This window comes from Ammospiza nelsoni, chromosome Z, assembly GCF_027579445.1.
Source record: "Ammospiza nelsoni isolate bAmmNel1 chromosome Z, bAmmNel1.pri, whole genome shotgun sequence".
In the NCBI taxonomy this organism is placed as follows: domain Eukaryota; kingdom Metazoa; phylum Chordata; class Aves; order Passeriformes; family Passerellidae; genus Ammospiza; species Ammospiza nelsoni.
Window position 1 is genome coordinate 49,460,157 of NC_080669.1, and position 18,380 is coordinate 49,478,536.

At 41.3% G+C, this 18,380-nt stretch overlaps 1 protein-coding gene across 4 annotated transcripts in view; it reads left to right on the top strand.

Annotated features, from left to right (window-relative positions):
- The window catches only part of THBS4 (thrombospondin 4), a 39,225-nt gene continuing 20,845 nt past the window's right edge, over window positions 1-18,380 (top strand). The window contains exons 1-7 of one of the 4 annotated variants that reach the window (XM_059491948.1): window positions 1-88; window positions 4,163-4,366; window positions 8,428-8,675; window positions 9,758-9,863; window positions 15,197-15,279; window positions 15,867-15,918; window positions 17,208-17,380. In XM_059491948.1, coding sequence (XP_059347931.1) covers window positions 1-88; window positions 4,163-4,366; window positions 8,428-8,675; window positions 9,758-9,863; window positions 15,197-15,279; window positions 15,867-15,918; window positions 17,208-17,380 — 954 coding nt within the window. Of the gene's footprint in view, window positions 89-4,162; window positions 4,367-8,427; window positions 8,676-9,015; window positions 9,037-9,757; window positions 9,864-14,356; window positions 14,370-14,959; window positions 14,975-15,196; window positions 15,280-15,866; window positions 15,919-17,207; window positions 17,381-18,380 lie in introns of those variants that run through there. The other 3 variants (XM_059491950.1, XM_059491949.1, XM_059491951.1) reach the window with 3 other exon arrangements.

Here is an 18,380-nt window from a genome sequence, read left to right on the forward strand (position 1 = left end):
ATGGGGTGCGAGCGCGGCGCCGCGCTGCTGCTGCTGCCGCTCGCCCTGCAGCTGTGCCCGGGCCGCGCCGCCGCGCCCGCCCCCCGAGGTAAGGGCCCCGCGCCCCGATGGAGCGCGCTCTCCTTTTCCCTCTTCTGTGGGGAACGCTCTGGGCTTGCGGTGTCCCGACCCCTGTCCTTCGCCGGGAGCCCTGCCTGGCAGCGAGAGGCAGCGCCTCTGCAGGTGCTAGGGGAGCCGGAGCCGTGGCGGGCAGCAGGAGCCGCCTCTGCCCGTCGGGGCGCAGAGCGCGCCCGCGGAGCCGCCCGGACTAGCGGTGGGGACCGGAGGAGATGGCGGTGACAGCCGCTCTCACGCAGCCTGCAAAAAGTGTTTCTGTAGGTGTGCTGGTGGGTGCGTGTAGCATCTGAATAGCCCTTTTCCAGCTGCAAGTTCTCCTAAATGAGAAGTGAATTTCTAAGCCGCGAAAACTCTATTACATAGCAGAGTCCATAGGAAAACTCGTACTTTTTAAACCCAGCATTGCCGTGGCAATATTACGCGCGTAGTAAGTCAGGAGCTGCTGTATTTTAGAGCTTGAACGAAGTGGGTGGTATTACTCTGCCGTAGCAGCTTATGACTGCAGCCAGCTCGGCTGCCGAGTGCAGCAGTTAGTGCAACTTCGTGCTACTCCAAGAACCTTAAGGCTGCTTGTGGTTTTCGCTACATTTTTAACCCCCTCCACTGCCTTACAGAATTATTTTTGACACGCCAATCAGTTATTACCTAAGATCTGAAAGGCAGCCAATCACAACAATATAGCTGCATTTTCAGAAGCGTTTGTTGTAGATCTTTATGATGTGAAGACATTTCAGAGAATTTTTGTAATGACAAGTTGCGTATTACCGGATTAGAAAAAAGCCAGCTTTCTAACCTGTCAGGGGCAGTGGCCAGCTTTCTAACTTGTCAGGGGCAGTGGCCACTCCACTCTCAACAAGGGATGCTTTCAGCTTCTTGTGGTCAGTGGGAAATTGTTGTGGTAGGGGTTGGGATTTCACTCCTAGTGTCTAAGCCATTAATAATTGCCTCGAAAAGTGCTGAACAGTAGTGGAGTAGTGTTTATATCTACAGCTATGATTAGGTGTGACCAGAAAACAGCCTTAGAAGGTCTCAAAAAGCTGGTGTGATATGGCAGCAGAGTTAGAGAAAAGAAGGGGTACTTTAAGTTCCATGCTCTCCTGTGTCACTAATTTCGCTCCTCCATGCTTCCTCATCCTAGCACTTTCTGTCATGTCTTCTAGCTCTCACCTGAAAAGCCTGCCTTGATGGGTTTGGGCAGATTTCCAAAGTGTGGTTTTCCACTGTCTCACCATGTAGCTCATCCCTTGTTAGCATTTGGCTAGGAGGGTAAGCAGCTCTATTTTAAAAACCACAGGAGGAAGGTGCAGGAGAGCATTCCTGGTCTGTCTCACGAGCGGGCTCAGTTTATCCCAGTGGGTATGCACGCTCGTGCTTGAAGGCATGAAGGCATGTCGGAGTTTTCAGTCCGTTGCATGGATTAGAACCAGCTGCTTGTGCTTTTCAGCTTTGGCAGTCGTATTCTATACATTTGCTTTCAAGTCTGCCTTTGCACTGAGAGGAACAAAGAGATAAGTGTTCTTTAAAAAATGAGATGTCAAATCTTTGTGATCTTTTTTCCCTGTTTCTTCCAAACAAATAATTGTCTCTATAATGGCCAAGACCTGTCTCTCTTTGCCTACTCTGCTAAGGATGTAAAACGAATTTTCATAGCCTCCTCATTCTTCTGCTAGCTACATTTGCTAGCATATGTGTAGCATTGTACTTGAGGATGGATCTGATCATGTAATGCATCCACATACTCGTCAGTGAAGATATTCCAGGAAAGATTTTGATAACATGGTGCTAAAGGATCTGGCTGAGGCACCGTGCTCTGCAGAACACAAACTGCCAAACCAATTTTAATTTAAATATGCAAATAACAAAAATTTCAATAAATGTTTTCTGTAACATTAGACAGATGTTTCACAGTGTTTAGGCATTACTTTTGTAATATTTTGAAGTGATTCTGGCTTAGATTAATGAGTATCAGAGAAATTGATAGAAATTCAGCCAATAGACCCAGAACTGAACAAAATGTATATATTTTGTACTATATTTTGTACTGTATTTCATGCTCTCAAAGTCTTTGGTATTGTATTGCATTGCTCCAGCTGAGGAAACACAGCTGAATTTTATGAATGGCTGTTCCTTGTAAAATGCTGTTGCACAGAGTAGTGAGTTGCATTTCAGTCTCTTATGTGGGCAGTTGCTCTACTCTCTCTGCACTGTGATGAGGCACCCAGCCTTTTCCTTCTGCTTTCCAAGTCCCTGCTTTCAGTGGAGCAGTGGTTGTCCTGGTATGCTGTAAATCTGAAACTTAATGAAGGAGAAGTCTTTTGACCAAGTCCACCTTACATTTATATGTCTTAGTTGTTTGACAGCAGTACTACTAGTGCATGCAAGTCAAGGGCCTGATACTTTTTGTAGTGTGTCCAGAAAATTCTGCGTAGAGTCATGAGATCCTTAGACCAAATGTAAGTGTAGACTTCAGAGATTACTTCAATGACTTCATGAAATGAAGGGAAAATGGTCTTCTTTTTTTCTCTTTTTTGGAAATAACATTAGTGTCTAAATGAGTGGATGCTTCAGAATGAGTGATGGGAGCAGCATGAACCCACACTCTAGTATAAGGGAGCAGGGTTTCCCACATATCTGTGGGAAGGTCTGCGTGCCCATGTGGTTGTTCTTTGAGTGCTCTTCAGTCTTTTCCTGTGCGTAACTTACGGGAACACTGGAATGGTAGGATGAGCTCATCACCTTGTACACAGCAACAGCTTCGGGGTTGTGCTGCATAGACAAGGATCATCTGAAAAGGTCCACTGGTGTTTTTTCAGCCTGGGAAACAAAGCTTATTAGTACAACCACTTGAACCAAGCTAAGGCACAATGTGCCTTTGCCATCTGCCTGGTGTTACAACTCTTCTCTAGTGAGAGCTCTACAGTAGTGTTCTAGAGTAGGAGAAAAATATGGCCCAGCTATGGTAGGCCTTAAGTGTCAGTGGTATACAATGGCTCAGTGTGCTCTTGTATTTAAACGACACTTGTGCAAAATAATTTATCAAACTTTACTGCCAGGGTATAATATATATACTGTTTTAATTGCAGTGGGTTGGAATAGGAGATAATCAAGAAACCTAACAGAAGCGTTTATTGAGTTTGGAGATGTCGTGGATTTGGGAACATTGAGGAAAACCCCTCTTCATTGTTTCAGTGCTGTAAAGGACATAGCTGACTTATATATATGTAAAATCATAGACTCTTTGCTGATGCATTGTGGAAAAACTAAAATAAAAATTTGAAAGAGCTTTCGCTATGTCTTCAGGGTTTGTGGGTTTTGTTTTGTTTTTTGTCAGGCCTGTATTTCTTTGTTTTCTTTGCCAGAAAGGAAAGGTGAGTCTTATTTGTATAATATATATTCTGGAAACTCGGTGAAGTGAGAAAGTTGTGAACATTGTATTGCTTACCTGGCTTTTTGGCATTTTAATTGGTGTTCTGCAAAAGCTAGCAAAGGATGAGCACTCTGAAAATCTGTCTGAAAATTTTAATGCTGAATCCTTATCTAATTGAAATATGAACACAAATATCTGAATTTATGAAAGCAGAAGTAGGTTAAAAAGCTTTCTGTTGAGGTGGATCCTCAGAAGAGAAGCACCTTTGATATCTACCTAAAAACATTTGCATACCTCAATTTGAAAACTAGTTATTTCTATGTTAGTAACTTGTCAATAATTCCTTTGAAAAATAAAAATAGTTAAAATAGTTGCAACAAACTATAGATATTTTGATAGAATTATAGAATATCATAGCTGTAGCTGGCAGGCACCACCTTGTCCACACTCCCTGCATCTATGGGGACATGTTTCACTAGACCAGGTTGCTTGAGATAGCCCTTACAGTGCCAGGGATTTTGAACTTCATGATATTTACAGATGATCATCATATTGATAACTTTTTTTTTTTTTGGTGGGAAGAGTGTACAATCTCCAATATGGGGTTTCAAATATCATTCTTCTTTGGTCATTATTATATTTAATTTTCTGTTGAAATTTGCTTTTTTTTTCTCTCAGTTTTTGATCTTCTTCCTTATTCAAACAAGCGAGTGGTACTGAACTTCTTGCAACAAGCATTTGGGGATCCTATGCTGAATGAAGTTTACTTGCTTTCAACATTCAAATTACAGCCAAAGAGTACAGCCACTGTTTTTGGCCTATATTCATCAGCTGACAACAGCAAGTATTTTGAATTTACGGTAATGGGACGGATGAGTAAAGGTGAGTTGCTTGGAATGTGTATGGTATAACTGGTGTTGGATCAATAGTCACTGGTGTGTGACCGATGAATGTTGACAACTGTGTGATTAACCTTTGTGCTTGAGTCATTCCTGTTGCATAGTGTCACTTTTCACATCCCCTCTCACCCCTTCATCTCCTTCCTTCATCTCTTTCCTTCATCTCCTTGATGGTGCTCTCTCCTGGCCAGGGAAAACTGACCTGACAATCAGCTGGTATCTTCACTTTGGCTGCAGTGCTTGCTTACTCTGAGCAATGCTGAGAAAGGAGAAAAAAGACATGGAATATGGAGCAAGGAGACAATTTGGTTTGGTCTTTTTTTTTTTTCCTTTTTTCCCTAGGGACAAACACTGGTTCTTATTACCCAGGAATGCGAGGGACACACGCACATGCTGCCTCATGCATATGAAAGGCAGGTTCTTGTTCCAATGACCCTGGAGGTTAGATGTGACTACGCAAGACAAATATTCCTGGCACTTACAAGATCTGTTGCATGAAATAAAGCATTAGCCACGAATCAAAGTAGGAACTGCAGCACTTTTGAAATAATAATAATAATTTTATTGATCTGTAAACCAGATCTGGGATATACTACAATTTTAAGATTCAGTGAAAGATCATTGATTTATTGATTGATTTTTGTTGATTTATTTATTGATTTATCGTTAATTGTTGATTTATGTACATTATGTTGCTGCATTGACTTCACCACTGCTATAGTAATTTGCTACTGAGTAATTAGCTGAATCGAATATACTGTGAAATTCTACTGAGAAATTTCAGTTTCTGCATAGGGAAATTATTCAATATGTTGCAAAAGAAGAAAAGCATGCCTTTTCATTAAACATGGTTGGGGAATGAGTTCAATAAAACTTTGGTAATTTTATCAGGTCTGCCAAAATCCTTCTGAGGTAAGGGAGTAAGAGCTCTGTGTGTGTAGGGAATGGGTAATACATGGTCACACAGCCTTATCAAAAGTGCCATACAATTCCCAACACTGACTTACTTAATTGCTAAATAAATGATAAATTACACATACTCCCTGTCCCTCTCACACATGTACAACTATGTGTGCAAATGTTGTACATATATATAGGAACACATGTATATGCACAAATATGTGAATTTACATACAAGTTTGAACATGTCGAACTGATTTTCCAAACTGTCTGTGTGATTGCATGACAGTCCCTTAAGCCTGTTAGAGTGTTTCTGGTGGAAGGTTACATGGCTTCTTTTGGTTTTGTCCTTGGTGGTTTGGTGTTTGAGTAACAGGACAAATGCAATAATGGCTTATGCATAGGCAGCATGAAGCAACTTGTCCTGTCAGTGACCAGTGTTGAGTAGATGGGGGACATCTGTAACCTATTTGATGTAAAGGATTTACCGTCAGGTTGATGTAAAAGATTGGCCAAAGAGAGGGAGGCTTTTTGCAGTAAGACAGTTCATTGGATTTCTTTGCCTCCTTGTTACTTTAGAGCACCTTGGTTAAGGCATATGGCAGTGAGCAAGTGGTAGGCAGCGTTTTCACACGTGATTTCTCTGAAGTGTTAGGGATCCCATATGGCTACTTCATACAGTAAGTTAAACTACATCCACAAGATTGTCATGTGAGCTGCAAGTATGGAGTATGTGAGTTGTGTATGATCCTCTCAAGACTGAACAGCAATGCTTAAGTGATGAACCAGTGTCGGCATCTCAGCAAAATGCAGGGTCTTCATATCTGTGGTATTTCTCTTCATGTTACTTCTAGTTAGCGCCCAAATCTGATTTAGGGAACTCAAAACAGACCTTAGTTAAACTTCAAAATGCCACAATCAAGAGTTTTGTTCCCAATGGTTGCCTCATATTATGTTTTATTGTAACTGATAGTAATGTGTTTATAACACCTAAATGTTTATAAAAGCACAGGTCTGAATTACTGAGTTAACAGCTAAACTTACTGTAGACAATTGTGTCTTTCAGAGACAGATAGCAACCATGGATTTCTTATCCTTTTTTAATTATTCTTGTATGGAGCAAACAGCAGTTAGTGAATAGAAGTGTTGCAGTTAAACAATTCTGTGAAACAACTCCTATTTTAATTAGAAAATTTGTTTCTTAAGCAATTTACATGACACTCTTATGAATTTCTGTAAAATATTCAGTCAGCAAACATACTGCAAGGGCTTGTATGAGTTAAATCTTGGAGGTGGAGGCTGTGATCCAAGAAAATCTCTCTTCAAAAGCCTACTCTGGTTTACCAGATGAATATTTGGCTTTGGCTGAGGAAAGAATACTTGATCTTCTTTCCAAGTCTGATTGCTCCTTGTCCTGAAACTATTCTGGCAGGGTCTGTTCTGCCCTGCTTCCATCTCCTTTTTCTTTCTCTAGCCTACTGTTGTGTTTGGTCACTCTGAGTGCAGGGCCCAGATCCAATTTTATATGGCCAGGCATGAGTAATATTCACATAAATAAAATGCCTGCAATGTACTCTCTCTTGCCGTATCTTTGAGTTTGCCAAGAAATGCTACCTTTTAGCGAGTTACTGGTGACCTCATGCACCTTTGCGGAAATCTCAGCTCTGGCAGTGCTTTGACATAGACAGTAGTGAAAACATTCCTGATACTGATCGCAGCTGCTGAGACTCTAGCACTGGTGTAGACTTCAAAGATGGAGACAATACCCTGCCCCATTCATGCTGGTATAAATCTGGGGATTTTTTCATCATCAGACTGATGAACTAAAAAAATTTTAGGGAGCATGTCCCAGTAAGTTGGGAGGTCCCCAACAAACAAGTATCATAGCATCAAAGCAATTTTATTAGTAGTGGAAAGATGGGAAGGTAGTTTGTTAAATGAATAGAAATTGGATGGTTTCAGTAAGTAGCTGTTATTAGGTCCAAAGCTAGTATGAGCTTTTACCTCCAGTATATCCACAATTTTTGGTTGACTTAGTGTCAGATCATTTGTGAGCTCTCGCTTGACACAGCTGTAGCAGCCATCTGTGAATTTCAGACTTTAGCAAGAGCCAGCACGTAAATATTTAGATGCCTCATGTCTCTGCAGCTTGATTCCTTATGCACATAACTATTATGATCAGGAAATAAGAGGCTGTCAGCTGGTGATCAGCAGGGTCTTTGAAGATCTGTCTGATTTTGCAGGGTAGTTATGCACTGTCCAGATGCATTCATCTTGTTGCTTCTGCAGATATGCAGTTGGAGAGCCAGGGAGAGATTTTGTGGAGAGAACTAGCTAGCTGATCTTAGAGATATGGCTCACAGATTCTAGCTTACTATCCAATTTCCTTAGGAAAGAGACTTTCTTTTCAATATTACTCAGCAGGCATTTATTGTAAGAGTATTTGTCTGCTGTTGCGGGCTTTTTATGATGGTGAATTTTACTTAATGAAATGAGAATTTTTGTCAGGTAGATCAGTCACTAAGGCTTTTTAAAAGAGCTGAGAAAAGGTTTAGTCATCCCTAGGAGTGGACTATGTCTTTTCTGTATTATACTTTGGTTTTACTGAGTGTTTGTTACAGAGAAGTGCAGGTTATTGGTTTGGAAACATGCTTCCTTTGATTTTTAATTATGCATTTGGATGCACTCTTAGACGGGTCCACTGTATGCAGCATGCATCACTAAAATTGATTTTCTAGTTGTACGCTTCTGCTGCAGAGTATCTCTGGGTCTGTCAGATGTGTACATACCAAAGTGCTGACTGAAGGCTGCCTGCTATGCCCTGTGACTTTACCACTTGCATTTTAGCACATTATGGCCTGTAAAGTGACTTTGGTTATGCCATTTAGGGAAGCTTGGACAAAGCAGAGGAAAACTCAGCACAGGCAACAGAGTTTCACAAATGTCATGCAAGCATCCTGCTAGTGCTGCTTCGAGAGTCAATGTCCCATTTATTATTACCATTGTGTCTGCATATGGGATGCATTTGCAGAAGTGGACATGTGGAAAAATACCAGAGCAATTGCAGATTTCCACAGGATGTTCCTTGATCAGCCTTGGGCTGTCTGCTACCCTCTGATAGTCCTTCTGTGTGTTTTGTCCTAGCGGTGCTGCGCTATCTGAAGAGTGATGGAAGGCTGAATTCCGTGATCTTTAGCAACATCCAGCTGGCTGATGGGAAACCCCATGCTGTCATCTTGTGGCTGAGTGGTCTGCAGCAGGGAGTGAGCACTATAGAGTTGTATCTGGACTGCCTGCAAGTAGGTGCCATTGAGGACTTGCCAAAACCATTTTCAGCACTGTCTCAGAAGGTGGTGGCAGCTGAGTTGCGCACTCTCCAAGAGAAGCCACAGGTGAGCATGGAAACTGGGAACAGGCTGAGGACTTAGAGGGATCACCACTGAACCTCTGGATCACTGAATTCCAACCTCAGTCCTCACAGCAGCCAAGCTCTCTACAGTAATACTTTAATATTAGGTTGTGAAATAAATGTAAATAGAAGCTCCTGTGGAGCAGGTGAAGTCTTAGCTCATATGAACCCTATAATATTTATGCTATTTGTTTTAGACATAATTTTTAGCTTTTTAAATAAAATTTTAAAAACCTACTGCCTCCTTCACTTCAATCTAGCTGTTTTTTTGGGGTGTAGACTTTTTGTAAGGACTCAGCTAATGCAGTAAGAGCAGCTTTTCAATGGATTTTTACAGCTATCCTGTATGAGCAATGCTTGTCTGTGTAAGTGGCTTTCCTCTTCATGATATGCCAAAAGACTATAAAAGACAAAAGAAGGGAGGACTCTTTTGGTGCCAGAGTGAAACCTTCATCTGTTTGACTGCAATAGCTTTTCTTCCTCTGTCTGCCAAGCAGGAGTTGATAAAGCTTCCTGTCATCTCCCTATCAGCAGTCTGAGATAAACAGTGTCTTCCACAGCATCTTCCATCATCATTAATCAAAAATACTTATTAGAAGGTACAAAGGCATTCTGCCCCCCAAAGTTTCCCACTTACTTTGTTTCATTACAGGCTTGAAAGTGAGCCTGTTTTTATGGAGAATGACTGATGTGCCCATATTCCTGACATGAATATGTGTACCTGTTTGAGAGGAGAGGAAAAAACCACAGCTTTGGATGCACTTATAACAAAATCATATGCCACAGAAATATGGGAACTTCTAGTATGTGAGATTTTATTAATTAGAACAGTAAAAAAAGAGTTTGAAATAAAACCACAGCTATATGAAAATATGCAAGGCTAAGACTAGAGATTTTATACAGTTCAAATGGTAATGGGTGGTCCTGAAGGGAATGGTGTAGGACCCCTGCATGCTTAGGAAATGGACTCCCTCTCTTAAAAAAATTAATTTACTTTGTCTGATATTTCATATTCTTCCCATTGTTGTACCAGAATTGTGAGCTCTGTTTTTCTTGTGAGCCCAGGATACACTAGATGAGCTAAAGCTGGTAACTGGAGGAACCCTTGCTGAAGTGGGAAACCTGCAAGATTGTTTTCTTCAACAAATTGAGCCTGTACCTCAGTACACTGGTAAGGCCTGCAACTGGGAGTTAAAATTATTCTTAATGATACCAGTGCAAGGAAACTAATGTGATGAATACTGAAAATGTAAAAAAGCCTATAGTCAAGTAATAACAATTATTTGACTAAATTATAGCTATGACAATTTCCTGTAAATGTTTTAGAAATAGCTCTGTTTGGAGATAAAACTGTTGCTGGTGATAAAACAATGATCTGCTGTTTTAGTGAAAGACAAGTCTGTCATGATTAAAAGAGGTTTTTTAGCCTAATTTGGAAGACAAATTTTTGTGATGATAATCTACTTGTGTCAGCTTAATAATATTTTAAGTTACTCAGATTGCAAACAATTGCAGATGGAAAGTAGCTCTAAATGGGGTACATTGCTACAGGTTGTGTAGCACTAAATGGAGTACATTGCTACAGATTGTGTGAAAGGAAGATCAATGGAGTAGCAAGACCTACCCACGTACTTATCCACACTCTCAGTGTCAAGCTCTTGTTGAGCACTGGACTGTCATCCAGAGGGGAGGAGCAAGGTGTGAAGAAGCTTGCAGGAGACTAAAGAAAACATTTGTGCCATGACTACAGAGCCTGTATGTCTGTGTGGGAAAAACCATTGCACAGTAGCCACTAGTCCTGCCACAATTTAGCCAAGGCTCAGAGGCTTCTTGCAATCCCCTGTGTTAGGTGAGGGTGCTTCCCGACCTCTCGACACAGAAAACCTGTGCTAGACTATCCCATCTGTAGTCGTTCTAGTTCCGTTCATCTGCCTTTCTGCTGTGAGGGAGAAGAAGGGGTTCACACTGTGCATGGAATATGTTAATACATGACAACCATAGGAAGGAAATTCAGTTCAAGGTTTGAAACAGGATTAATGGTATGTTTTCTCTTGTAACCTTTCCTGTCCCCCTGCCAAGCCCAACCCTGCAACACTGATAGTTTTGATAAGAACAGAGACAAGATGCAGAAATTTTGTGAGAGCATCCTGGGTATGCCGCATGAATGTAGGCACCATTGCAGTGGTAACAAAGTCTGGTCTACCTTTTATCTATGTAAATCCTTAGTTCCAGATACTTCTATTTCCTTGCTTCTTAACTTAGATACACTTAGATTAAAAATTAATTTTATTCTCCAGGCTCTCTCTTTTTCACTAGACCAACAGGCATTCGAACTTGAAACAGAGTGGTAATTCAGTGTTTCCTTCTGCAAAAACTGTCAGCTCTCCCACGACAGGTTTCCAAATGACAAACTTGCAGCTTTCTCATTTTTATCTTTTTCTCACTAATCAATAATGCAAATGGTAATATACAGACAGACTATCTTTCTGTGGCTGCCTCCACTTGGCTTAGACTCTCAAATTCAGTTGCTTTTAACTTTCAAATGGAATTAGTGTCAATACTACTACTAATAATAATAACCCAACTACTCACATAAATACATCCAAAGACTACATAGTCTAATCCACCAAAAGAAAAGGTGGGTGTTCCAACAGCAATTTTAACTTGTCTGCCTTGAACTTTGTTTATGCATCATGATGCCTTTCTATGGCAATGGTATATCAGATAATGTCAATTGTGCCTGCTTCCATGAAAAGCTGGAATGCAACTGTTCAGCTGTATAGGGGGGTAAGACCTAATGTCTTGGTAAAAATCTCTGCTTTCATATTAATTGGAAAATCCTCAGGAGTGCTTTGGACCTTAATAACTGTACATGGCTTTGCCTGTGTGCCTGGTTTTTGCTCATTGCTTTCACAGAAGCATTACCTCCACGTTCAGTCTGTGAGGCTGAGACACCTAAGCAGTGGGATGAGATTATGATGATCAGACACAGGTTGAAGATGTATATTTGGGTTTTTGTGTTTGAGTAGGAAATTAGAATGCAAGGTGCAGTGGGTTTGGTAGGTGAGATCAGTACACTGCCTGTGATCATCATCACAAGATCATTGTGGTCCTAAAGGATCTTAGGAGGTTGTATAGCTCATGTAGGGTACCTGAACCTGACAAAGTATTAAAAAATAAAAAGCTATATTGCACCGGGCAAAAGATTCTTTAAACAAGTTGCTGTTAGAGACAATAGGTCAATATAGACCCATGGGCAAGAGAATAATGGAAGGGAGAGTATGGCTTTCTCTGAATGTTTCACTGTTCTCCAGTTCATGGTATATAGAGCTCTTGACTCAGTGGTGATGTCTTTGTGCTTTGTATTCAATATGTGTTTTTGTCCATGAATCTGTCCAGTCAATTTTAAATGCATTGTCAAGAAATTTATCACATATCTGAGGAATATTTCCTTCTGTTTACTTGGAACCTGCCTCTTCTTAATTCCACATAAAACTTGTACATACAGCTTCTTTGGTGAAAGATTTTAGGCTGCTCAGAAACGTTTTTTATTGTTAGCTATCATCTATTCTATAGTCCTGGTTTGCTCTCTGGTCAAGAAACCACAATCTTCCAGAGCTCAAGAAGTTGGACAATGTTCTCACGCACGTGGTGTGATTCTTGGGATTGTCCCATGCGGGCCAGGATTTGACCCGATAATCCTGATGAGTCCCTCCCAACTCAGGCTGCTCCATGATTCTATGGGTGTCATTCTCTTAGAATGACAATTCAGGATTTGAATGACACAGACAGGAGCAAATGTGTTGCTTGAGCCAAAGAGCTGTTGTTCCTAAAGAGAGGAAGAAGCAATAGCTGTGAGGTGTTTCACTGTGGCTATTGTTTGTGCATGTCTGGGCCAGTTGGCTGTGGAACAAAGCTGGATCTATACTGCAACATCCTGGCAAGAGAAAGATGGGGACTTCAGTTCCCAGTTGGTCAGTAATACTTCAGAGCAGTCTCTGAACTTAGTTCTTACTGTGAAGTCCACTCTGTTAATCATATTGTTAGTGACTCAAGAACATAGAGCTATGGAGTAGCTGAACTGGGGAGTTGCCTTATAAGATGTTAGGGGTATGGATGAGAGAGGCTACATGGAAGGGCTAGATAACCATATAGCTTCATGCTGGTACCTTTTGCTTACCTGCTTTGTCCTGGATCAACTGTATTGTGGACAGACAGTTCCTTAAAAGCCTCTCTAAGTACTTATCCCTAAGCATTGGTTATTCTGCTGCAAGTGGGGCCTGCTGTTGGAATTACTTTTAATGGAAGGAAAAAACCCAAACCCAGGTGTATTCAACTGTTTCTGCTCTGTCTAAATTTGCACACAGGGCATGTAGTTCATGGCAGTTTACCCGTTGAGTCCACCTTAATGTTCAGCAGTCTGCAAAACTTAACTACAGAATAGGTCTGGTTTTGATATAGATGCTAGCCAAAAGACACCATCTGAAGTCTTGAGAGTTTTTTGCAGGTTTCAACCAATAATGCCTAAATTAGCCTTTGTTTTAAAAATAAAACAAGAACAGACCCCAGTATCTGGCCGGACAGCCTGTGCCAGGTTCCACTATGGGATTCTGAAATACCCATGATATTATGTCCTGCTGTTGTCACCTAAATAAAAATATGGCAAGGTTAGGACTAGAACAGAAGCAGGCTCTGGAACAGGTGATTCCTGACTTCAAACTTGTTCAGTGTTTGGATGAGAAAATACAAAGTGAAGTAAACCCAGTGTGTGAGGATTTGGATGGTTGCCATTAGAATGTTTGGAAACAGTTAGACATGCTTTGAAGTACAAAACAATGAGGTAAACATTAAGGGATGCATTTTTTCATATAAGCTTTCAGTACTCACAAAAATAACATATGAATAAACCTCCCTGAAGCTATCAGGAATAATATCAAAATATCCTGCCTGCCTAGACTGTGGAAGAGCATATATTTGTGAAGTTTGTTTTTAGACACAGTCTTAGAGAAGTAAACAAATATCTTCTTCTTGAGAGGTACAAATTCATAAGTAAGCTGCAAAGAGAAGCAACTACAAGCTACTGTGCTTTCTGCTTCTTCTCTGTCACTGTCTGAAAGCCAGTGTTTCATTTAAGATCTTAAAATTTCCTGTGAAGATCTTGGGTTTGATATGGTCCTTCCCTATGGCTCATTACAGATGTAACTTTTGGTCTTGTTTTAGAGGTCTTTAATTGGTTACTTGGTGTTGAAGGCTGACTTCTGGTGTGAGTTCACAGTGTGTTGAGTAGATGTTTTGTGAGTCCATACAAAGTCTGCACCTGTCTGAAGCAAATGCAGCCATGAAACTTGTGCAGTGTGACGAGCTGCCTTTGAGAAGAAAAGCCAAGTGACTGTTGCAGTTACTAAAAACACTGTTTTGTCAGAGCAGGCACTGCTGATGTGTTCTCAGAGCTTCACAGTGAGCTTGCTCAGAAAGCTGGGTAACTTCACTTTGAAAAGTACGTATGAATCAGTAGTGGTTACAACTGTGCTATGACAGCAGGACCAGGGAAGTAATCAACCCCCCGTACTCAGGATTGTTGAGGCTGTGCCTCAAATCCTGTGTTCGGTTTTGGGCCCCTCACTTTAAATATGAGATTGGGGTGCTGGAGTGTGTCCAGTGAAGGGCAACAAAACTGGTGAAAGGAGCAGAAAATGTGTCATATGAGGAACAGCCGAGGCAGCTGGGTTTGTTCAGTCTCAATAAGAGGAGGCTCAGGGGGACTTCATTGCTTTCTACAACCACCTGAGAGGAGGGTATAGCTAGGTGGGTGCCGGTCTCTTCTGCCATGCCTGCAGTAGGAGGACATCAGGAAATGGCCTTAAACTGAGGCAGGGGAGATTCAGCTTAGATATTAGAAATAGATTTTCATTATTAGGGTTGTCAGGCATTGGAGTAAGTTGCCCAGGGAGGTGGTGGAATTACCTGGAGGTGTTCAGATGCTGGCTGTATCTGGTGCTAAGCTGATGGTTTAGTGGTTTAGGGGTCACGGTGGTAGTGTTGGGTGGATGGTTAGACTGCGTGATCTTAAAGCTCTCTTCCAACACTGGTGAGTCTGTGGCTCTGATTCTGTGACAGGGAATACATTTACTCAGGGTGTCTTCCCATTGCATGCACACATGCTTCATGGCCTCACCTTGCCCTCCTGCCCCAAATAGGTTATCACAAATACCCAGTTCTGAAATCGTGAGGTTTTCACTCAGGGTTGCTGGTCTCAGGCCTTGGGAGGAACCACTAGCACTGGTGGCCTTAGTTGCCCAGGATAGCCTTAACACTGAAGTAATGGTAGAAGAAAATTTGAGGTAAATACTATGTTTGCTCTGATGATTTCTACAGGACTTGCATAACAGTAGTGTCTGTCATCTGTGGCTCTTCATGGCGTTTCTATCTTATATCTCCAAAATTACCATGACAAATGAACAAAAGTTATGTTGTGCACTCTTTTTCATTGCTGTTTCCCTGCAGGTGATTTTAGTAGGCAGCTGATGGGTCAAATGATGCAGATGAACCAGCTACTGGGAGATGTGAAAGACCTTCTTAGACAACAGGTAATGTATAGAGGCTTTGGTGTGAAATCCCAGTTTTGCTCCTTTGATAGAGTCAGCACAGACTTCAGCGCATGGTAAGCAGTAAACTCCTGTGTGGAGTTATTGCCCTGAAGGCATGACACAATCCAGAAGAAATAACCGTATGGGTCCTGGTACCCTCTGCTTGCAAGGGAGGATCATTGAATGTGGGGGTGTATGGGGCTTGCTTATTCAGATCCAGAAAGTTTAGTGTCTGGTGAGGAAGTAGAGTAGCCATCCTCGCCCACTATTAGATAGTTGTGAGTCTGTTGCATGGAGTGAAATTGCATTTGTTTCACTTGCTGGTGGGCGACAGAACTGAAATTGCTGGTGGTCAAACAAGGACCTTTGGTCAAAAAGGACCTTTGGACCTTTGATGAAGGCTGAACCTAAGTACATCCATTATCCATATCCTTAATTTTATGGAGTACAAACTGCATCTCATTTAAGACCAATTACCTGTGTTGCATGATTTGAGTGGCATCTTGGGGACTAATAGTTCCTCTCTCAGCCAGGTGCAAACTGGAACTATCTGTACCTAAATAACATTGATTTTCTATATTCTCAAGGTCAAAGAAACAACTTTTCTGAGAAATACCATAGCTGAGTGCCAAGCATGTGGTGAGTATTCCTGTTGTTGCTGATAATCTAGAAGATATTAGAGTTGTTTTAAAACTAGTATTCATCACATTAGCTTTATGTGGTTTCTAAAAAGTACTTTTTAAAAAATACTGTGTCCAAAGTTCTGGGTGTATTTGTATTTGGACACAAATGTAAAATAGATTTTCATTAGAGAAAAAGCTTCCACAGACCCAACAATCACCTATTGGGGGATAAAATGCCACTAAACCAAGCAGTGTCACTCAGGCTGTACTGTCAGTTCTCACTCTGACACAAAGCTGTGCTACATGTTCCGGTGGAGGGAGGCACTGTCTCCCAGCTATCTCATGCACAATCTTAGTAGAAGAACAAGGGAGAAGGCATATTCTGCTCTGGCTGGCATTATGAGTCTGAGGAAGATCCTTTGCAGTCCACCTGAAGTTTGTCTGATTCTGAGTAATCAGTCACTGGTTAACAGCAGTAAGACCCAAAAGGAGGTCTTCAGCTTTTCTCTAAATGAAAAAGTGCATACTTTTTAAATGCTACTGTGTGGCACTCCTGCATCACACACAACTGACAATCAGTACAGAAGAGCCGTCAGTATAAAGACCAATACACTCCCTTACTGTGTGAGATGAAAGGTCTTAAACTCATCAGGCCTTTCAAGTTAAGCTCTAGGCAGGCTAACCTTTATATGTAAGTGCCAAAGGAAAAGTCAAATTCCTACATGCACTTGTACCAAGGTTCTGTACCTGCGAGGGTCTCAGAAGGACCTGTCTCTGGCTAGTATCTGTGCACCTAAGCCTGTGTACTTGCATAGTCCTGCTGTGTTTGTGGGCTGCCTGCTGCTCCTTCTTTATTCTTATTTGTAGACTGTCAGAGATACTGTTGTGAATCCAGAACATTGTTTTTCTTACGGAGTTGAGGTGTTACCAGTTTAGCTAGAGAAATGCTCTATATTTGTACCTTATACTTGAGTCCCTTGATCTGAGGTCACAGGCTTTCAGAGTTGCCTGCCCTGGCCAGCAGCAGGTCTGTTTTAGGACAGACCTAGAAGGAAGACTCCCATATGTATCCAGGAGAGCACATGAACCTAGACGAATAGCCTCAATTTCCCCTTGCTGGGGACACAGTAAGTTCCTGAGCCATTCCTAGGATGGAGCCTTTCAGCCACAGCACAGCTGTTGGCAGCAGCAGCACAGTGCAGGGACATGAAGTGTCTTGGGAATTTCTTCAGAATGCTTGCCAGCTGAGAGCCATGATGAACATTTCTTTCAACCACTGAAACTGTTGTTCTCTCTGCATTAAAGGTTTAGGCACTGTGAGTTTTCCAACTCAGCTTCCTAGGCGCACTAAACCGAAATGTGAAGTTAATTCCTGCTTCAGGGGAGTGAGGTGCATGGAAACAGCAGAGGGATTTCAGTGTGGGCCCTGCCCTGAAGGACTCACGGGAAATGGAGTTACATGCTCAGATATTGATGAGGTAAAATAGCTACTTTCACTGAATTAAGAAAAAAAGCTAAAAAGCAACTGTTTCATACATATCAATGGGTTGCTAATACTTTCTGTCTTCAGGATTTACTGACTGCTCAGTGAATATTAATTCATTCTGATTTGATTTTATATCCCTGTTTTGCTGTTTCTTCAACTTTATGGAGGTTATGTGTGTGAAAACTTGAACCACTCTGGTGAGTTGAGAAGTCACTTAAAGAAGCTTAATGTTTGGGAAAAAACCCAGAATCTAAACCCAACCAAAACACACTTTTGACATTGTCATTTGTGTTTCACAAGAAGATGCTATAGCTTCTGTTATAGGCTGCAGAAGCACTTTTTTTTTTTATTATGGGCTTTGTTTCTTTAAATTTTTGTGCTCCTGAAGCAGCCTTGAAGACCAGTCTTCTCTTCAACCCAGACTGGAGTCATGTTTGCATCCTTACCTTAGAAGTCTGTGAAAGAAGATAAACAATCATTGTCATTGTTCCTTTTGCTTCTTTGTGTTTGTTGAAATCTGATCATGTTGATTTAAATCTACTTCTTTTCTTGTGCTATGTTAGAAATTCAGAGCTTGTTTGTACTGAGGACCGAATTAATAAATCTACAGTATCTTAATTAAAGAAAACCTGTGTTAATTGGAATGTGACACTTACTCAGAACAGAAACAACAAAACGACTTACAGGTTCACTGCATTTTTTTCTGTGGAATGATTTTCACCATTACTCTTTAGTCTTTTCTGTAAAAAAGAACCTGGATGTAGTAGACCAAGGAACCAGCAGAATTAGGTCATAACTGTGGATAACAGTTCTACCAGTGTACCTGTTTAATAATGTAAGACAGCAAAAACAATTCCATATTTCTCCTTTGTAGCCAACAGGAAATGTGCTTTAACTGCTCTTTTGATTTGCTCCCTCCTGTAGACCATCAGGAGAGGATTTGATGTACCTCACACCTGTGTGCAAAAAGCACTGGGGGAGAGAAATTGAGT